The sequence below is a fragment of the Barbus barbus genome, assembly GCF_936440315.1.
Source record: "Barbus barbus genome assembly, chromosome: 33".
In the NCBI taxonomy this organism is placed as follows: domain Eukaryota; kingdom Metazoa; phylum Chordata; class Actinopteri; order Cypriniformes; family Cyprinidae; genus Barbus; species Barbus barbus.
This window is the reverse complement of record NC_136761.1, coordinates 2867883-2890727: the sequence shown is the minus strand read 5'-3', so window position 1 is coordinate 2890727 and position 22845 is coordinate 2867883. Positions and strand designations below refer to the sequence as shown.

The following is a 22845-nucleotide window of genomic DNA, read 5'->3' as shown; positions in this document are numbered from 1 at the left end:
ACTAGTAAGTGAGCATTATCGGTTATGGCTGGCAGAGAGTGTTAGTTAGTGTAAATCAAATATAAAGCAAACATATGTTTCTGTCAGCCTCAGGGAGACACTTTGTCAGTTTCCTTGAAGTTGTTCGCATTTGTTTTTTTCTTGTACTGTATGTGAACACTGCAAACCAGCCCAGATTATTCTATACAGCAGGTCCCCTTAGGAACCCATGTTAATACTGGATAAAAAGAGAAACTTTTAATACTACGAAGAATAAAATTCAGGGTCAAGCTGTAGTGTTGCTGTCTGCCACAACAATTGCGACGCCAGCCATTTTTATCACATTATCAAGCCATTTTAATAGGTTTAACATTACATTAACAGCTATAAAAATATGCTACTTTGACTAGAAACGCCAGAGACTGGAAATATAAAACAGTATTCTAGTATGAGTCAGATGAGGCTTTGGCATTCAGGAAGGGTGAATATCATGCATTGTGAACACAAAGCATTTTGGTTTTGCTTTTTCACATTCACACAATCGCAAATTTCATTTGTTATAGGTTAGCATACAAGACTAATGACCAATCTGACTTTGCTGCAGTTGGAACAAACTGCTGGTTCGTCTGGCCAGAGGAGAACTGGCCCCCCGACTGAGCCTGGTTTCTCCCAAGGTGTTTTTCTCCATTCTGTCACAGAGGGAGTTTTGGTTCCTTGCCGCTGTCGCCTCTGGATTGCTCAGTTGGGGACACTTCATTTCTAGCGATATCGGCGACCTGATTGCACAGATACTATTTAAACTGAACTGAGCTGGACGATGACATCTCTGAATTCAATAATGAAATGCCTTTAACTGAAAATTGAGTGTTTAATCTTGTCATTTTACATTATTGACACTATTTTCCTATTTTGATATTGGAAAGTTGCTTTGACACAATCTGTATTTTTAAAAGCGCCATATAAATAAAAGTGACTTGACTTGACAGGCACATACACTGGTTTAATCTTCCTGTTGTTGACAGACAGAAACAACTGAATGTGATCAGCAATGTTGTGGGTAACACGAGTAGCACGAGTTACATGATCAGTAACTAGTAAAGTAACACATGACTTGTAAATTTACAAGAAAATATCTGTTACTTTATCAAAGAAGTAATGCTTTGTTTTCCCATTTAATCACTGACACCTCTCCTGTAACCCCACATGTATTAATTTCACTTTTGGTGTGAAAGGGCCTTTACAGTTCCCAAAAATATAACTGAGTTTTTTTGTATTTAAAAAATAAATAAGCAAGCCCAGCCCAGGTGACAAAAAAGTAATGCAAAAGGTACATAATGCATTACTTTCCATAAAAAGTAACTAAAAGAAACACAGTTACTTTTTTTATTAAGTAGCGCAATATTGTAATGCATTAATTTTAAAAGTAACTTTCCCAAACCCTAGAGATTAAAGCATTGAACATAACTAATCTCCTATTGGGTCTATCACATGCTCTGCAATCTTATTGGGAACTAAATACATGATGTCTGTAATTCTGTATCATTTTAGTGATCATTATCTATAATTAAGTTGCATAAGACATGATGTGTAAATGCAATCTTTGTGCACTTCATGAATAACGATATACGGCCGTATGTCTGTTTTTCTTGTCTCCTTTGCACAGCGTTCAAAAATAGCAGTGTACGAAAAAATGTGGTCGTACATGAAATCGGCCGAGCCCTCCGTCTTCGCCAAGACCACACCCGATGGGGTGGCACGGGTACGAAAGTCGAAGGGCAAATTCGCCTTTCTTCTCGAATCCACCATGAACGAATACATTGAGCAGAGGAAGCCCTGCGACACCATGAAAGTGGGCGGCAATCTGGACTCTAAGGGCTATGGTGTGGCAACCCCCAAAGGCTCAGCATTAAGGTGGGTGGAATAATATAACAATATTCTCCATGTTGTTATAGTATTCCACCTACCCTGATGTCCTGTGTTGTCATTTCCTCTTCCCCTCCCCTCCCTCCCCCAATCCCAATCCCTATTATGACAAAGAGGTAACGGTATAATGCATTATGAATGTTATTTGATTCACAATGATGCTTCTGATCAGTTCTCTCTTCTTTAAATGTTTGTCTTCTTTCCCAGTTTTTCAACCAGATTTTTATAATTTCGAGACTTATCAGTGGCTAATTTAAGCAATCATTTCACATGTGTGTGTGTGTGTGTGTGTGTGTATGTGTGTGTGTGTGTGTATATGTGTGTGTGTGTGTGTGTGCGTCTGCGTCCCTTCCCGTCTCTCTGCTGTCTTTTTTGTCCTTCGATCTTTCTCTCGCTTTCTCGTGTGGCTGTCCTTCCTGACTGTCGTGTTGTCACTTTTAATTTAACAGTTCAACGGTTTTTCAATTTAGCTTGTAAAAGCTGCGCTGTCACTTGTGACGAATGTTAATTGCATGATGTTTGTTGTTGTTACTTTTCTTCTCAATGACAATGTCCCCATCCCGCACACTTCAGTTTGAAACAGCGTAACCCTCCATGCCACCTTGAATATTTAACACTTTCTTTGCTCTGAGCGTCTCTTACCTTCATATTCGTGAAATTCCTAACCAAATTGTGCTCTTTCAACCATTCTGATTACTGCTATAATTGACTCTCAGTAGTAGTAGCTCACCGTATTCAGTAACGTTACCATTACTACTACTATGCTAATGCAGTAGATTGCTCACAGACCTGTGCATTTTCTTACAAGTTATGTTTTATTGTTTCAAGAAATGCTGTTAACCTGGCAGTTTTAAAACTGAATGAGCAAGGCCTGTTGGACAAATTGAAAAACAAATGGTGGTACGACAAGGGAGAGTGCGGCAGCGGGGGAGGTGACTCCAAGGTCAGCCTCAATGTCACCGAAATCGGGTACCATAGTACAGAGTAATCGGCAAGCCTGTTATTCCTGAACCGAGCCAAAAAAAAAACAACCAACAAAAAAAAAACATGCATCCTTTCAGTGACCCCACATTATCTGAGAGCTAATCCAGAACCCTGACTTGGCTAACGGAGGAGAGAAAATGACCAGTATGATTTTGTCCTACTGAGGAGAAGTCACTTTGTTTTTTTACAAACTTCACCTTAGTGTAGCATTCACACACAGATGTTAGCGATGCTGTTTGGTTAGCAGCTGGAGCTGCGCTAGTTCATTAGCGATATTAGCGCTGAGACTGGTGAACTGTTCATGTATTAGAAATCAGAGAAAACATCCGCCTGGCAGACAGTAAAGAGAGACTTGAGATTGCCTTCTCGCTTTGCTTCTGCTAGGCAGCTGTCCACGGACGGTGACCTAATCTTATTAGTTAGTTTTCTCAGGTAGAATAGCAATAACTTTTCACCATTTATTCCAGAAGTCAAAGGGGAAGCGTCACCACCAACCAGAGCAGTGTTTTAAGTGTTACACTTTTTTAGGAGAAGTATGAGAGGACAAATCAATGTTACATCCTAAAACTTTAATGTCTGACAGGACTAATAGACAGCATAGATCAGGACTGTTAAAACACTGACACAAACAGTGTGATCTGAGGCTTGAGTGGCTAAGAATAGCGCACATACATGAGCATTCCCATCTCCACACCAATCTGCGCACAGGATCAGAAATCCATCACTTCATTTGATCCTGGCTATTTGTCCTCCCTCCACGAGGCTGATGTTAACCCACACAGCAGGGTATATGAGGGACGTGTTGGGCCCAGTCCAGCCCTTATTTTGTACACATGTGGAGGTGAAGATTAACTGACGTGCTACCCTTAGACTTTCCAGGTCAATTCACATCACACAGAAGCGCAAAATCACTTTTATATGGAACTGTTCTTGTTGTTTGCTTTGAGAATAATAGTCACAGTGGGGACACACATGATGACTAACAGTGCTTTTTCATGTGTGTCCCAGACTTAAAAAGTGTACAGCATTAAAAGCCTCATTTTCAGGACCTTCAAATTGGCCAAAGTAGAGCACGGATGTAGTTTGTAGAATAAATGCAATATAGAGCATGAATTTTCTCGACATGTGAAAGGATTTATGAAACCACTAAAAGCACTCCACCAGAATACCTCAGTCTACATTTGCATAACATTTAGGATTGTAAATGCTAGCTTTTTCTCCACTTAAAATATGCTAGATTTTGTTAGTGCTAGAATAGGTTGTTTAATAAAACATTTTGAGAAATTGGGGAAGATTTTTCATTTTATTTAAAGTCAACATGAAATGGCATTCTGTAATGTGACATTTGTGGGTGAAATTTTGTTAGGATTTTTGTTGGATGTTCGATAAGAAAACATTGATGGAAGGTATTTGCAATTTTTGCTATTATAGTTTTTAATTAACTAGCATTAAATTACTGCACTGGCTATTGCATACTAAGATTTTAGAAACTCTACATCACCTAGAACAAAAAAAGGCAACCCAGGTTTATTGAAAAACATGCCTCCAAAAATGTACTTATACACACAATTCACTGCAGTTTCCAGCTGAACTGAACACTAGCAATAAAACACCCACTTTTATTCAGTTTCACACAAATTATGATTATGGGGGAGACTTGTTTTCATGTACAATACTAAGTTATGACATTGAAAAAAAGTGCACGAGTCATACTAATTCAGTATCAGTTAAGACTACTGGTTAGGTTTAGGTTCAGGTTTAGTGTAGGTGGTTCATTAATCACAAACGCGATAGAACATTAACCTTTCAGCGCCATTCAGCAGACATATCATTTCTGATACGTACATCAGCTGTAGTTGTTGTAAAACATTGATAGACTCATGCTCAACTGTTTTGGATCAAACTGAACATGTTTTAAAGTGTCGCAAAACTGCAGCGCAATCATAAAAGGTTGTCTTAAGCATATTTTTCCAATGAGCCTGGGTTGGAAAAAGGCATAAAAATGCCTACATAGCTGGTATAGCCTTGGTGACATCAGTCAAAAGCAAAAACTGTTTCTGAGGAGCAAGTCATTATATTTTGATCAAAGATTATTATTATTTTTTTTTTTGAATACCATGCACTAATGAACCAGAAATGTGTATTCAGCCAGAACATAAGGCCAGTTTTGATTTCATGTTGACTTTAATTGTCATTTCTTTCCATAGTTTCCTATTTCCTGAAAATGGGGCCTCTCTAATAACATCTGTACTAGTTGTTAGGGAGCAGGTTTTTCAGTACAAACAAAAGCATTGTGCCCCCTGCCTGTGGATGAAGGTGAAAGGTTATGTGAGCTTTCATAATCACCTTCTTTGTTCCAGCTCTCTGTTTTTGCAGTTTGCAGTGATTTGAAGCCCCCATTAGTCGACACGCAGTGGATGGGCTAGCTCTAATGATCTAATGCAGCGAGGCTGCAGTGGCGCGTCTGGACCCAGCCGCACAGCCAGCTGTGGAAAAACACAACAAAAAGAGAAAAACAGGAGAGAAATCCACATTAAGCCACCTGCAACAAACAGCCATCATGAGTCACACAACCCGTTCTCCTCTCGGCCCCTGGCAGCCCGCTGCCATCCTCGCTGCTGATAGGTTTCCCACTCCAGTCGCTCCAAACGCTCCGAGGATAATTACATTGTTAATCAATGTCTCTCTCCAAGCTAAAAGAAATGTTAGGACCACATAGCTAAATCAGCAGCAGCCATGAGAAATGTAAAGAACATTTAAGCGACTAATTATGTCTAGACGAGTGACGGCACTTTCTATTATAGTGAAAACAAAACAAAATTCAATTTTAGAGGTTTACATTACATTTTAGAAAAATGGCGTTCTCTAGCAACAGACTAAAAGTCAACATGAAATGATCATCACAACCCATTTGGCTCGCAGTTAAATGTGATATTTTTCAAGAAAAACAAGTGGGACTTTATTTCAGTTAACAAGAACTGATTGCATATCATGGAAAAAAATAGTGCAGGATTTACTTTGAGACAAGTAATTACAAGGAAACAGCAGTCAGCAGTGTAATTTTGAAGTAAACACACTAAAATAGTATTTTTCATAGTAGTTTTTTCTGTAAAACATACTCCAGTCATCTTTATTTACAACTTAATTCTTTGCAGTGAAGGTCACAAGACATTCAGAGGCAGAGCAAGTTATTGCATTATGAAAGTTTACAAACGCAAATATATTTTTTCTTTGATACTTTATTTGAGTATTGTGAAGTATTGCTTCTTTTGGAGAGTCTTGCGCAATAAGACATGCATGTATATTACGGAAATATATTAATTTCATGTTGACTTTAATGAATAGCATTGCGTTAACTGTATGTAATTGAAGAGTACTACCCAAAATGGCCACCACATCAATCATTGATCACAATTTTTCGTTAGCCGCTAATGCTAATGTCATTTACAGTACCCGCAGCTACCGATTAGCGACACTAGCCTTTGACGTAGCGCGACTAGCCACCGGTTCAGTTAACTCCAGCGCCCAGGTAACACAGTGTTTTACTTTGCAAATGCTTTGACTCATCTGTGTACGGTCTTGTTTACTTTTGTATGTGTGTTTGCCTGTTTGGTTGCTTTGTACTCTCCGCCTGTAATCCGTTCACAGAGTCCTAACGCCAGCTCTCCTCAGCCTGAGCAAAATACTACTGGTAATTTTCGTTGGTCTGTCAGTCAGTCGAGGGTTCCAGTGGAGATCCACATTCTCAGATGCTCAAATTAACCAAGACGCTTCTCTGCTTTTATAGCCACGCAGGCGATCTCTTCAGAAACCTGCCCGTTCTTCTCTTAACAGTGTATGCCGATTACTCAAAGCGATACGGGTAGGTCCTGGCACACTAGCTTAGCCCTGGTGAATGGAAGGTACTAGTCAGAATGCCTGCCACATGTGTGTTGATAATGGCCAGGAGCCCTGCTTTATCGCTTTGTAAAGTATGAAGTAGTTAAGACTTGAATAACATAAAATAACATAATATAATGTTATTTATGTTATTTCCCACGTGAAGAACTCCTGTAAACCTTGCAGTATTGAAACTCAGTGAACAAGGCATCTTAGCCAAGCTGAAAAACAAATGGTGGTACGATAAGGGTGAATGTGGAACCAAGGACTCGGGAAGTAAGGTCAGTCGCTGCAGGTCTTTTGTACTGATTCCAAAAAGTGCATTTTGACATATTGTTCATATGCAAGGAACAAACCAATAGTCAATATCTTGATTTAACTCATGTATTATAATAGTAGAATTAATGACTTGCGGCCACACATAAGGAAACAATAAGGACACGTGGCCTAGAGTTTTGCACGATTCCCCATCATTTCCAATGCTCAGCTAAGGGGTACCTATGAGACATATCTTTGTGTTGTTGTTTATTTTAGTAGTTCTTCCAATGAATGCCCTCAAATAAAGCCGTAATGATAAACTGAATGGGGAATTAGTTAAAAGTGCAAATTGATCAAGAGATTAGATTCATTTTTGTATAGCAATTGTCTTTCTTGCTTATTTTCACTTGACTGGATAACCATTATGCTGCAGTTCTTACTCACCAAACTTCGAATTTAAAATTTGATGTATTAGTGTTGTTACTTATTTGTCTTTTACGCAAGAAAAAGGCCCGTTCATTTATCGAACCTCCTGTGGCGTTAACTGCACATGTAATTTCTCATCGTGACAAATAGTTTCAACGCAAGTTTCATTAGACGAGCAAAGGTTGACTAATCTTGTTTATAACGCAAAGGTGATGGTTAATTTGTAGCAACAGACAGAGCTGAAGAGTAAAAATGCAGCAGTTAGACGGCAGCTGTGTAAAATTAGCTCCATAAGCGGCAAATAGTGTAATACTAATGGACAAATTTTTAATGGACAAGTTTGGGGGGTAAACTGCAGCAAAATGGTTCAGACTGGTTCTTAAATTAAGTACTCTGGTGTAGAAAATATGTCAAAATATGAATTTGAAAGGATGGAAAGGCAGTTGTTTAAAGTAAGGTTATTAAGTCAGAGGTCTGACCTGTACGTAACTGACCAGCTTCCTCAGATACATGAAGAAGCCAATGAGAAGATCAGGTTAGAGAAACCATCTACATTCACCAGTTATGGTCCTAATTGACTCATTTGTCTTTAAATGACATTGAGCTAGAACTTTAGACATAGATGGATAATTTCTCTCCATTGGAATCTAGATTCCTCTGGTAGCAGTAGAAATGTAATTTATAGCCAATAGTCCTGCTTGATAGAACATGAGAGGAGTTGTATAGGATAGTGTGTTTTGTGTCAGGATTGCCACTGCAAGATGAAGTAACTATGTCCCTCGCTTCTCTTAGGACAAGACAAGTGCACTGAGCCTGAGCAATGTTGCTGGTGTCTTCTATATTCTGGTTGGTGGACTAGGGCTGGCCATGATGGTGGCTTTGATAGAGTTCTGTTACAAGTCACGTGCAGAAGCCAAACGGTTGAAACTCGAAAAGAACACCCAAACCTATAAGCCAGCTCCGCCAGCCAACACCCAAAACTTTGCCACGTACCGAGAAGGCTACAACGTGTACGGAACAGAGAGCGTTAAGATCTAACGGTAATGCCTCTACAGTGACTCTCTCTCTTTGTGTGTGTGTGTCAAAGCCGGAGATTGTGCTTGTCATTAATTCCAGATAATCGAATCAATGGAGAAGTGCAGCAGCGTTCCGGCGGATTTTTCCAAATGCTGGCTTGTTTTCAAGTGGTTGCATCAGTCAGAATGCTCTACGGCATGCGATGGACAATAGTCTGGGATATCCAAGTACTACATGTGTATTATCTGGCCCTGAGAAAATATTTGAGAAAAACCAAACCAATACAGCAGAAGTGGGACAGGAACAGACCTGTTATTATTATTATCATCATCTAAATTATTGAATTATATCAAATCCGAACATATTTGGACGCTTTCTTTTCCACATTCATCTGTGAATCTCTGTTCACATATTTCACTCTGAAACCAAGAGAAAATTGTATTCAGAACACAAAGCTAATTTCAGAGCTACTAATATGTTTTGCATTGTGGCACTATTTTCAGAAGCACTGAAGTAATGAAATTCATCCTGAATTACCAATTCAGCCATTACTCTAATACTACTTCGTATTTCCAATTTGTTGATTTGGTGCTCAATAAACACTTGGTAACACTTTATTTTGATAGTCCACTTTAGACATTCTACTAACAGTAAGTAACTTTGCAACTACATGTCAACTAGCAGTCATTAGAGTATTAGTAGACTGTCTGCTTAATGTCCTCTAACACTTTATTTTGATGGGTTCACAACACAACATACTGACTATGAGACACTTTGCAAGTATATCTCAACTTATACTACTAACCCTAAACCTATCACTGTAAAAAATGATCGTGATTTTAACGGTAAAAAACTGTGAAAATGCTACGGTAAAAACCTGTTACATGGTTAACGGAAAGTTCCTGTAAAATTTACAGGGAAAAACCGTAAACTTACGTTCCCAGAATTCCCTGCGTTCCATTTCAAATTCTGTTTGAATTTGACGTTTTTTCTTTGAAATAACTATGTTTCTTCTTAGTTTTTTCTTATCAGTTATGTTTATTAGGGTTGTATGTTACATCTAATGTTGTTAAATTAATGTTTATAGCATATTCAGTTTGTGTGAATGACACTGTGCACCTTCTGTATATTCTATTGTTTAAAAGTTGCTTGTGATGGGCTTTGGCTCATCATGTGACTTTCTCATCATCACCTGCATTTGGTGGTTATCAGTGTATTTCAAAGGAACAAAACAGATTTCAGTACTTTAATAGATTGGTATATTAAGATTATATCAGTTAAAGAAATTACGGTATTTAACTGTAAATTTAAGTTAAAACTGTAAAACCTAAAACGTTGCTACCGTATTTTTTACGGTAGAATTCTGGCAACCACAGCTGCCAGTTTTTTACCGTACATTTTACGGAATTGTTTTTACAGTGTACCCTACTGAGCGTTAGTAGACATGTAGCTGCAAATGAATGAGAATTAGTTGACATGTAGTTGACCTGTAGTTACAAAATGACTTATAGTTAGTAGAATATCTAAAGTGGACTATCGAAATAACGTGTAACCAAACACTTTATTATTATTATCACTTTTGAAAAGAGTTGTACTTATGGAAACCATGATACATTTATTCTTTGAAGAATTGAAAGTTCAAAAGAACAGCATTTATGGAGGTTTTTGCAGTAATATAGAAGTCTCTATTGTCGTGTTTAAATTGAATGTATCTTTGCTGAATAAATGTATTTCTTTTAAAAAAACTAACTGATCCCAAAATTTTGAACAGCATTGTATACTTTAATATTTTCACCTCAAAGTAATGAGAACTGGGTGAGGTGCTAATCTAACAGAAAATAAATGTATTCATTTATTCTATGCACAACATGTCTTTCTTTAGATTTTGGCGTGAAATGTGATCAGGATGTGTTCTTGGCAGAATTCTGTGTTGTAATATATCAAATAAATACATTATAGATTTTTCACTTACAATATTGCTGAACGTTCCTCTAAACATGTTGCATTTAAAATGTTTTAACTATTTAGCATTTCACAGCAGCTGAAGAGATCAGAGGATAGACGATAACACGAGGTAGAAACAAACACTATTTTCCCATGGCGCGATGCTCTCTGATGTGTGTGTGTGTGTTTGCAGAGCGGCAGTCTGGCAGCGTGGTGTGACATCTTACAGAGACGGCTGGATCTTCAGGAGGGTTTGCTGCCCCTCTCGCCCACTCTCTCCATACACATCATCTCCAGCCGACACAGCACCCTCACACAAGACCACGGCCCGCCTGGACCGGCGCAAGAATTGGAATCGATTTCTTCAGTGCCTTATGGAATATTCAGAGTATCGCACCGATGCAAACTCACGGCAGAAGCATCACATCGCTCCAATCACTCAAACCCACGGAATGCCATCCTCATCACCACCACCACCATCATCATATCTGTGAAATAAAACCTCCATGGACAGCGAGAAATAAAGCCATCACTTGCACACCGAATGAGCCGATCTGACTCGAGACGTCTTCTCTGGACTTTGTGGAACCCGGTGGTCGAGCAAACGCTTGTAATACTGTAAATTTGCTTTCACACTCCTTCAATCGGTGTATTAATTGATCAGATTACGGATTGTTTCAATTCCAGATCAGGATCTTTGTGAGTCGGTCGGATAGGTTGCAGTATATCGTGTGCTTCTCTTTTGTCTGATCTATATTTCTCAGAGGTTCAGAAGCTATAAACCCCATTTGACCCTCACTAATGGTGTTTTCACATGAGCTTCAAAAAACCAAAAATCGCCACACGATTTCATTCGTTCGCACACACACACACACACACACACGTACTTACAGACATGAACTTCCAAGATTTTGTAGTTATCACAGCATACTGTACAAGAAACTGAAGCTATAAAACGGATCACATTAATGTAGATAAACCGCAATTCACAAAAGGACATGGCTTTTACGACGTAGTATTTGATTACCTCACGGTTTTCCGAATATAAATCGCACATGAAATCGAGCTTTGAGATTTAGTTTTATTTGACGAGCATTATTAGTGTTTGGTGAATTATTTAGCAAACGAGACTAGGATTAATAACATTTACAATAGATTTATAAAAGGAGCTAACGGGAAGCTAGCACATTTACATTTTGCTGTGACATTTTTGTGTTGGAGAGAAGGAAAACAAACTGTGACTCCATGGGACTGAGGGTCTGGCCCGTCCCGTGACCATGGACAGATAGTTTTATAACGAAAAGCTTTTAAAAGACTACAAACGTGGAAAACAAATCTGTACATTTCTAGTGAAGGATTCACAAGCGAGTGACTGAATTCCCAAATTTTCTATCTGCATGCGAAAACTTGTGATTGCCAAGTAAAGCCCTGCGACTTCTGTTAGATTCTAGAGGGTCGGTAGAAAGTGGGTTTCAGCTTTCGTATCTTGACCTGTTCCTAACCTGTAAAACTGCACTTCAGCCCAGAGGACGTGACCGGGCGGCAGGCTGATGTAAGACGTGCATGCCCAAGCCCTGATAGTGAGGCCTTGTACAAAGAATTTTAATACATTTTGTAAATAAAAAAAACAAAACTGGACGGAAGCATGTGTGGGGGCTTTTTTATGCACACAATAAATCTGTGACCCTCAAAACATCAAAGCAGGTTATAAGTGCTGAGACGACGTGGGACACAAAGAAAGCATCCACTTTTTAAAGAATTTTAACAGAAAACTCCTGAACAAGCAATTCTTAAAGTCAAAAGAGGAGCTTCCTTTAGGAAAATGTTGTAATATGTCAAATATGTACAAACTCAGAAACCAGAACAAGATTTAGGGTATAACAGGGGTAGATGGCACTTTCCAAAACATCCGCTTTTCAAGATGCACCTGTATATTTGTCTGATCTTTGATCGCGCGGAAGCTGATTGTGTGCTTACTTGATCTAATATTTTATGCTTTTTCAAAATGTTGTAGATTTAAAGGAACACGCCACTTTTTTTGTAAATATGCTCATTTTACAACTCCATTAGAGTTAAACAGTTGAGTTTTACCGTTTTTGAATCCATTCAGCCGATCTCCGGATCTGGCGGTAACACTTTTAGCTTAGCTTAGCATAGATCATTGAATCGGATTAAACCGTTAGCATTCGGTCATCAAAAATGACTAAAGAGTTTCGATAATTTTCCTATTTAAAGCTTGAGTCTTCTGAGCCATATCAGCCTAGAAAATCGAGACTCTTTAGTCATTTTTGAGCGAGATGCTAACGGTCTAATCCGATTCAATGATCTATGCTAAGCTAAGCTAAAAGTGCTACCGCCAGACCCGGAAATAAGTTGAATGGATTCAAAAACGGTAAAACTCAACCTGCCTGTTTCAAAAAAAAGTGGAGCGTTCCTTTAAATAGCAAATGAGAATCACTCAAATTAATGCATATATTTTGAGACAAAGGTCTTCTTTAATGATTTACAGCTTTGTTTGAGATAATTAAAGCAACCGTTTTTAAATAACGAGAGGATATGTGAAAGTATGGTATTTGGGGTAAAAAGCGCCCCTGCTGTTGGGGCTAAAGGCGCACAGTAATTAACATGATAATTAATAGATGCCTGACTTTTCTATTTGTTCACATGACATGGATGGTAAATATCATATATTATGTTGGGTGTCCATATTAGAGATAATCACCATGTAAACATGATATTAATCATATCATATAATAAAATATAATTTGTTGATACTGTAAATATATTTTCTATTATTGGCTCTCCAACACTTTCAGAATCTTTACTTATTAAATGATTTTGCTTCTGTATTTTCAAATATAGTATTAATATATTTAAACGACAGTATTTTCAGTGACTGCACTCAGAACAGCACAGCATCACCTGTGCTTCTTAAAAGAAACGTTTTGCTATTCAAAATTGGGTACTATATTCACTATAAAATGAATAAATTAATTTGAACAAAATTGACCTGATCTCTTGAAAATATTTGCACATATATTTAGACAATTAAGCCAGACAATTTCAGCATAATCATTTAATGTTGCGTTCCATCAGCTGTCGTTACTTAATGGTGATATACAGATATGAATGATATACAGATACAGTTACAATACCACACACCATAATACATAACGAGAGCATGCGCAACAGACCTGTTGCTTAAAGTATATCAAAAGCCAGTGCTCGTGCAATTATTTACAATAAATGAAAAAAACAGAAGTAAAGAGGGGTTTGTTAGATTTGAATAGATATGTTGTGAAATATTATCATGTTTATAATTAATGTGCTGATCTACACTGTGAGAAATGACTTCATACATTTACTAAAGTCATCAAAACAGATTAAAAGGCATCGCAATGTTTAGCCTATATGATCATATTTAGTGTTAGGGGTAATGAATTACAAGTAACATAACTAGTAAAGTAACATAGTCCTTTCTAATTTAGAAGAAAATTCCCAAGTTACTTTTTCAAATAAGTAACGGCATGCAGTTCCTTTGTTTGCCCATGTATTGACTGACAGCTGTCCTGTCCTCATGTCGAGAGAAATCAGGAGCAGGTGTTGTGCTGGTAACTGTATGAACATTTACTCATCTCACCTGCACAAAAACAGAAGCAGGATTTCTCAAAAATGAATAAACAGTGAAACCCAAACTCAGAATGACACAACAGTTAAATAACACAAATATCCGTTATGAATTTAATCCCATTTTATTAACCAATGTCTTTGCTGCTGACCTTCGATGATCTAATTCAACCATACTAATAAGCAAAAAATTATTTTAAATGTCACATTAGTTTTGAACTTTCTTCTCCTGCATCCTATTCTTCATGCAACCCAGAATGGCAGCACCGCTGAGGTTTGTTTGAGCTTCAGCCTCTGCTGCACATATTCATTTACATCTGCTTCAGCCTGATGCTTATTCATTTCACTTCTGGTGAAAGGGCTTTTATATTTGACCAAAAAAAAATGAAAGAAAAACAAGCCCAACCCAGGTGACAAAAGTAATGCAAAAGTAGCATAATGCATTACTTCCCATAAAATGTAACCAAGTAAAAATTACTTTTTTTTTAGGGAGGAACAATATTGTAATGCATTACTTTCAAAATTAACTTTGGCTACACTTTATTTTAAGGTGCCCTTGTTAGTGTAATTATACATTTAAGTACTGAATAATAGGCTATTAATTAACTACATGTACTTAATATATGGTTAGAGTTTGGCTTAAGGTTACTTACAAGTAATTAAGCATAATTTATTATTATAATTAGTACACAAGGACACCTTAAAATAAAGTGTTACCGTAACTTTCGTCAACACTGTTCTCATAAGCAGATTACATACAACTACTCTACATAAATACCAATATCATTCATTGTAAATTTGAACTGAATAAATGTCATCAAATGGCTTGTTTGTGACTTAAATGGAGTTTTAAATGCATCTCGCAACTAGCCTTATATTTTGCACTTTACACATGCATGCAGAGATTTTGAAGTATGACTTGAGTCCAAATACTTTTCCATGCATGTCAAAGTGATAAATTTGTCTTATGCATCTGATAAAATATATCCACGATCATCATGAAGTGCTCAGAGAAGCACTGATATCTATCTTCATCAGTGTTAACTTAAGAGGAACTTTTGCAAAGTGGTGCAATAAATGCTGGAACCTGCTGGCATGCAGAAAACAACAACAACAAGACACACGTGAAACACTAAGAAAACTATTTTATTTCGAAAAAAGCATACACTTTGTAGATTCTGCCAGATAAAAACTCCATGAAGTAATTTGTAAAGTCATGAATTGTTTCCTTTTTAGTCCACTTATTTACGGAGAAATCCAGCTTGCCATTCTTTATACAAATCTTTTAAAAACGTGATTGAACACACAAAGGAAATCCAGAGGCGTACATTTGAAATGAAAGTAACAGGAAAGGTCTTATTACAGGGAACCGTTTTATTTCTGTATACATAATATACAAATTAGAGCATTTGTACTGCTTCAAACATCTAGACTAAATATCACGTGAATTAAAAAGGGAAAGAAAGGTAGTATTCAGGAAAGCAGAGTTTTCTTATGTAAAAAAAAAAAAAAGTGTAAAGAAAAATAAAAGAAAACGGAAGGTAACAAGCGAGGTCATAAAAACGCAAGCATTGGAGAGCGACACCAATTCAACCTGAATCTGTTTGTGATGCAAGAAGCACATTGTGCTAAATATTTAAAGGAAACAAACTTTCAGTGAAGTACTGAAAATATCACAATAAAAATGGCAGATTAAAATACGGGCGACAACATTTCTAGGCAAAACAACAGAAGTTTGGATGCAGGCAAAATTCCTAAGAGTGCGAGGGAATCCTCGTCCTTCCAGACGCTGATAGGAGAAGGGAACTAAGACGCTGACACGGTTGAGAAAGCTGAGATGAAGAGTCCTGCAGCCGCCCGCAGCAGAAGAGGTGCGACCGCAGCCGATGCCACCCAGGAACACGTCGGGTCCGCAAAAACTTCTGCATTATCCAAAAGCACATTGCAAATCAATTACCTCCAATTAAATGCTCTTTTTCATATTCTCCAGTCTTAAGAAATGAGTAATAAAAAGAAATGTGTCCTCAAACGCTCTTAAAGCACTTCCTCCGCATTAACGCTCACCTTGAGTGTCAGCATGCACTATCTGTGTTTCTCTGATTTATGGGTGATGAATGTTAAGGAAAAACTGCTGATTTGCTCCAGCGCTGCAGCAGCGAGCTGAGTTTGTGTAAAGCTGATTTCTATACAAACAGCATGACTTCTTTCCATCTCTACACGCTGCCGTTGGTGTTTATGGATTGAAAGGATATTGTTTCTTCTCTTCTTTAGCGCCAGTGCTGTCTCTCTTCTTTTCGGATTTCTCTTTGTCGTGCCTGGATTCCTGTAGCACATGCACAGAGGAAACACAAGAGCATCGGTGGAAGTGTGCAGGAAATGCTTTGGTATCACGCTGGATCTACAGTTACTGTTTAATTGGTAACATTTACTTTAAATAGTAACTTAAAAAGAGATGTTTAAAGATATTTTGGCATATTCACAATGAGGGCCATACACACCAATAACTATGAAGATTTGATAATCTCATAATTCTATGAGAATTTTACGAATTTTACAAAAAGTCCACATCAAAATTATAACAATGACAACAGAAGAGCTATAATATAAGAGCAACATTGACAATGATTTTTTTGGTGCCACTTTAGGTGGCCTTAACCTCTATGTACCTACATTTAAATTAATCATTTGATACAATGCACTTATTGTGTTCATACATGTTTTTACATTGTACTTATGTTAAAAAACACCTGCATGTAATTCATTTCTGTAATTACTTTTAGAATTACACTGTTGACCCATCTCTTACACCTTAACCCACCCTTAAACCTACCCATACCACCAAACCCGTCCCTAACCTTACCCGTATCCCACCTCAATAGAGGCAAAACAGTTTTGCAATACAATATGAACACAACAAGTAAATTTAACTTTTTTTTATGCAAGTACATAGTAGTTAAGGAATTATTAGTTGTATAAAATTTAGTTGTATAAAATGTAAAGGCCATAAAAAGGTTTAAATAGGTTAAATGGTATAAGAGAAGTCTTAATTCCAATTTCAAGAGGTCTTACAGTTGGTGACGGAAAGACAAGAATCGCAATACAGCTGGATTAAACTTCAAAAGGCAATGATGTCACTGAATAAATGAGTACTGCACATTTCAAAGTCGAAACACGGTGCAAATATTTTTGTGACTCTGTGTCTCTGAAGGGAATCGTCTGTCTTCAGAAACGTGTCGTTGGCATTTTCATTTCATCTTGCCTATAATGCCTTTTAAAGCAGCGTATATGAGCGCGGTGCTGCTTTGTGTACAGCTGTTAACGTACCGGAGAAGCCGCCATTTGCTCCTAAAGCGCCACCTCGTGGCAGAAAGTGGCATAAAAGAAAAATGGATAATTTTGACCCATACAATATATTCTTGGTTATTGCTACAAATATACCCCAGCGACTTAAGACTGCTTTTGTGTTCCAGGGTCACATATTAGCATTTTAGATTCATGTCTAACACAAGTCAAGTTGAACACTTTAGGTTAGGGGTTTGTCTGTCATCTTAACCCAAGGTATGAGTGACGGCGTATAAGTTGTGGAGGTGTAACAGGACACAGTCACAGACCTTTTTGCCTCCAGAGGTCTTCTCCGGTTTGGCCAGATCGCTCTTGTCCTTGCTGGTGGACTTGGAGCGTTTGCCGTTGTCCTTGTCGTTGGAGTGTGGCGATTCGGAGGGGCTGGCGCTCTTGCTGTGTTTGGAGGAGTCTGTGTGAAAAGAGAGAGAGCAGCCATGTGAGGCAGATAACACGAGAGCCGCGGGGAGGGCTTTCTGATTGCCTCCGCCGCCGAGAAAGACAGCTTTCTGGTTCGCTAGCTCGCCTCTCCCACTCTCAGCAGCGGGCAAAACAAATTTAAAAGATAGCCATTATCGACTCACTCATTCCATTTTCATCTTTGCGGCGCTTGGCTTCCTGGCTCATCTCGCGTTCGCTGTTCAAGTAGTCCTAGATGAAGCGCAGAGGAGAAACACCGCAAATCAACATGACGCTCGTTGGCTTGACTTTTCACCTTTCACCAGGTGTTCAATAAATGTGACTTAAAAAAAAAAAAAGGTATGCAGCCACTTACTCGTTTTCGGTCCTTCCGGTCTTCTTTCTTCTCCCTCTCTTTGGAGCGGTCCCTGGATTTGTCAGACTCTTTCTTCTCATCTTCCTTCTCTTTGCTCTTGGGCTGGACTGTGCTGTGGTTAGGATGGTGCTGAGGGTTGGATGGAGAGATAAGAGAGGGTTAACACCTCACAGGATGAGAGCAGCAGCACTCGCAGCGGCCCGCTGCCACTTCATTAGCATGCCCCATTAGAGTAGCACTCGCCTTCCCATGAGCCTTCACACCTCACGATGCTATCAGACACACCCACAGGAAGTCCAAGCACTCTATTAAAAGCTCAAGGCTCCTGCTGAACTCGTATATGCAGCCCTTCACGTGCCTCGCACCAGGGCTTCAACGCACCTCGAAACAAGCATCAAACCTCCATGTGATCAGTGTTACAAAAGGGCCATTTTACTGGGTTGCTAGGCAGCAAGAGAAAGGGAAGGATCAGCCCAACTTTTGATTTTACACACAGACAACATTTTGATACACCATGCTAGTACTGCCTCGCATGCCTGTTCATTAGGGCTGCTCGATACTGGTTAAACAATGATTATTTTGCTCAGAAATATAATAATGCTTATTGACTTTTGTTTTTACATTGCCATAGAATTAATTACAGTTAAGCACAAATCAAGAGAACATCAACTTGCATGGTTAGCTTGCAGATTTTAGTCGCAGCGAAAGACTATCTGCTTTATAATTTTATTGGAGAATAATATCTCAATAGAGATCCCTAAACTGCAGCTTACATGTCTGCCAGTGTTTTCACCTCATCAGTGCTTTTTTTCTTAATGTAGAGACAGCGGTGCAGATGGTTGCCAGGTTGGGAAGATTATGCAGAAAATGTATCAATTTATGAAAAAAGCTCTGATAGGGGAATTTAAACTCTTGAAATCTGGCAACTGCAAGCATTATATCTTGTTTTTTACCAATGTAAGAAAACACAAATGCCCAATTAAAAAAAACATTTTCAGGAAAAAAAAGACAAATATTGCATATAATCAGTGATTATGGTTAATAAATCGTGATCATGATTACGATACGATTCATTGTGCAGCTCCTATGTATTTAATGCTACAGCTTGATGCTTCAGCGCATTGGGAAACACTGATACGATTCAAGAAAAGCTCTTATGGGTCGTGATTCATAAATCAGCAAACAAATAGTTGACCTCTTCAAACAAGCACTGAGCAATACAACGCTTCTCAAGAATGGAAAATCCTGAGAAAATGGATGAAACCTCTTTTGCAAAGCAAAGGCATTCTTTTGGAGAACAAGATGTGTTTAAATAACAAGAGAATGAAGCATAAATTGTGTTGTTGACATTCATTCAACCTTAACATCAATATCCCACAAAGAAAATGACAAGATCTAATGTTAGCTACAGAGAACCAGAGCGGTCTCTCATTCTCAGCCATCTTCAAAAAGAGGGGGCAACTTCACAAAAAGTATTTACATTAATAAATTAGCAGTAATACATTAAAATAATGAAATTTCAAATTAAAATAATATGCAACAATCATATTGCCTTTAGCAAATTATTTTTATTTAAATGTATATTATATAAAATTTATATAAACAGTATGTTATATAATGTCTCTTGTAATAATCAATAGATTAATTATCAAAGTAATCTTTACTAGTAGGCTTACACAGCATTGTGGGAGCTTACATAGCAAGCCCAAAAATGCTTCATGGGACAAAACTATCTTAAACGTAAACCAGACTGCCGTTCGGTGACAGCAGCAACAAGATCCAAAAAAAAAAAAAAAAAAACCCTGCCTGTCAAAAGAATGTCTGTGCAAATTAATGAAGATGTATTTTCAGGTGGAACCAGGTATATACGGTCTAATTTTATCTTTAAGACAACACAAGCTGGGACACAGTAAATGAACTGCCCACATCATGTTCAGCACTGCGCGACTCGTGCTCACAAAAGAGGTTCGTTAAAAAAAAATAAAATAGCACTGCAGCAAATTGTTCAAGCCGTTTGATCATTAGCTACATATTCATGCTCCAGCTGGAACTGACACATACAGAATAAAGCAACTTAACAAAAGTGAATAAAAAAGTACTGTATAGGAAGTGTCAATATGTGCATAAAAGCACACACACGTATATATACACATACATTATATATATAGAGCACAAGAATAAATATGATTCTTGTTTGGTGTGTAACAGCAGAATGGCATGTGGTTGGTGTTGTTTGGAAAACTGCCATTTCAGACTCTCCTACTGATGCAAAGATGCTCTGCTGATAAATGTGGAGGAGAGAAACCACATGAGATCCAACAGAGCAAGAGATATGGGAGGGATGAGTCGATGAGAAGAATCTGGAGCAGTTAACAATTGTTCTTCAAATGACCTGAGCATTCACTTCAAGTCTGCTCAGCTGTTCTTCACCGGTTTACTGAAGCCTCCTTCAAAGATTGAGTAGTGATTTCTCTGATCTTACGGATTCAGTCTGATTTGTGAATAAATTGGTTTTGTGAACCGGATAATAAAAGCACTTTATTTTCAATTTCTGAAAGGTTTACTTGACTTGAAACTTCCAGCGCCATTTATGCCATCTGTATTTAGTTCTGTTATTAATTATGTTCCATTCCTTTTTTCCCCCTTCTTTAATGTATTGACTGATTACAATTACTTCACAATCAGTCAATAAATGACCAAGTATTAGGGTTAAAAGCCAAAACTGGCATGAATAATTGCAAAATCCCACTGGTATTGCTATTGACTACAGGTTTTGGTGCAAACCCTACAATGTTCCTGATATGTTGAAGATACTTGCTTTCCCAACCTCATAAGGCACCTGTTTCAAATGTGTACATCAAGGAATCGTGCATGTATTTCAACAACAGATTAATAACACAAACTCCCTGAGTGAATGACAGCAGAATTAATCACATGTCCAAAACAACTTGTTTGAAAACTGACAACTGAATTACAAGAACGCAACACAGCTGACACGATATCCTACAAGACACAACCGACTCCAGCAAGACCAACCCTGCTGGATCAGAAAAAACTAAAGATCTTGCCGCTGGGGTCTGAGAGGCCTATAGATGATCCTGCAGTTAATGTGAGGGAATACTCTGACAGCAGGCCTTCAGAGAGACGGAGAGAATAAAATAACAGGCTGCTCAAAATTCAGCTGTATTGCTTTTTCAGGTGGCGCCATCAGCATATTTTCAAACATCCTTCAGTGACCAAACTGCAAAAACACTTATCTCCCTGCCAGCTGACAGGAGCTGTTCAAAAGAGACTGGAGTGGCAAATAGAAGACCAGAGTCCAATCAGACAGCGAGGTCTCAGAGAGGAGCCCAGGAGAGCGTAGCCACGGGAAGAATGGAGGATATTGTTGGGCTGAAATTACATTAGTAGAATATAAAATGTCCTGGCAGAGGAGGAGAGCGATGTGCGAGCACAAGAGCGCTACACCCGTTTCAGGGATATTCTGCCATCTTTTGAAGGGAAAAGGGACTTTAAGACCCATATAGCACTGTAAAATTCCACACCTGGCATGTGGTGCAAAATGTGCTTTAATCTACAGATGCATTCATGACATACAGCGTGAAGAAAGTTTCTGCAGCGAGACGAGATAAATATTGGGAGTGTCTCAAAGGCTAGTGAGCTGCCTACCCACACAGCATGTCTGGGCATGCGTTTGAAGGAATGCTGCCTACATTCTTAAAGACAGTTTTGCCAAAGTTCTACCAACATGTGAACTTTGCAACAAAGGGAAACAACACACACACTGGACTTTGTTTACACAACAGTAAAGAACTCTTACAAGGCTGAACCCCGCCCCCACCTCGGGTACTCGGACCACATCACTGTTATGCTAATCCCAGCATATAGACCACTTCTCAAACTCACCAAACCGGTTCAAAAGCAGATCACAGTATGGCCAGACAATGGATGACAGCAGAGGTTCGTGGGCTGCTAAAGACCAGAGATGAAGCATTCAGATCAGGAGATAAAGCAGCCCTCAAAACAGCAAGAGGATGCAAAACGGTCATACACTCAAAATCAACAATCACTTCACAGACAGCAGAGACACACGGAGCCTATGGCAAGCCATTCAGACCATCACTGACTACAAGCCCCCGCCATAGGTCTGTGATGAGGACACATCCCTCCCCGATGCACTCAACCACTTTTATTCACGGTTTGAAATGCAGAATGACACCTGCACAAAAACTGCCCACACCTCCCAACGACCGGGCGCTCTGTCTGTCTCCAGCCGACGTAAGGAAGACCCCATCTAGGATTAACCCACACAAGGCTGCGGGACCTGACAACATACCCGGCCGTGTTCTGAGAGACTGTGCTGCACAGCTGACAGATGTCCTAACAGATATCTTCAACACCACAACAATCACAACGGTACCAAATAAATCACCTGTGTCCTGTCTAAATGACTATGACGTCCCATAGCACTGACTCCAATCATGAGGAAGTGCTTTGAGAGGTTAGTCATGCACAACATCAAAACCAGCCTCCCCAACACACTCGACCCGCTCCAATTTGCATAACGTCCAAACCGCTCTACGGACGATGCAATTTCCTCCACCCTCCACCTGGCTCTTACCCACCTAGAAAATAAAGACTCCTATGTTAGAATGCTGTTCATTGACTGTTGTGGGATTATTCAACAATCCCAC

General features: G+C 38.7%; 2 protein-coding genes across 3 annotated transcripts in view; one reads left to right on the top strand and one right to left on the bottom strand.

Annotated features, from left to right (window-relative positions):
• The window catches only part of gria3b (glutamate receptor, ionotropic, AMPA 3b), a 115092-nt gene extending 103041 nt beyond the window's left edge, over nucleotides 1–12051 (top strand). Inside the window, exons 13-16 of the mRNA XM_079390144.1 lie at nucleotides 1643–1890; nucleotides 2731–2845; nucleotides 8242–8489; nucleotides 10604–12051. Coding sequence (XP_079246270.1) covers nucleotides 1643–1890; nucleotides 2731–2845; nucleotides 8242–8487 — 609 coding nt within the window. The 3' untranslated portion in view covers nucleotides 8488–8489; nucleotides 10604–12051. The remainder of the gene's footprint in view (nucleotides 1–1642; nucleotides 1891–2730; nucleotides 2846–8241; nucleotides 8490–10603) is intronic.
• Nucleotides 12052–13474: 1423 nt separating this feature from the next.
• LOC306853350 (THO complex subunit 2-like) overlaps nucleotides 13475–22845 on the bottom strand; it is a 78842-nt gene continuing 69471 nt past the window's right edge. For both annotated transcript variants that reach the window (XM_079390667.1, XM_079390668.1), the window contains exons 34-39: nucleotides 18152–18280; nucleotides 17961–18027; nucleotides 17649–17788; nucleotides 16290–16360; nucleotides 16102–16144; nucleotides 13475–15959 (exon numbers count right to left, since the gene is read on the bottom strand). In XM_079390667.1, the coding sequence (XP_079246793.1) occupies nucleotides 16120–16144; nucleotides 16290–16360; nucleotides 17649–17788; nucleotides 17961–18027; nucleotides 18152–18280 (432 nt within the window). In that variant the 3' untranslated portion in view covers nucleotides 13475–15959; nucleotides 16102–16119. The remainder of the gene's footprint in view (nucleotides 15960–16101; nucleotides 16145–16289; nucleotides 16361–17648; nucleotides 17789–17960; nucleotides 18028–18151; nucleotides 18281–22845) is intronic.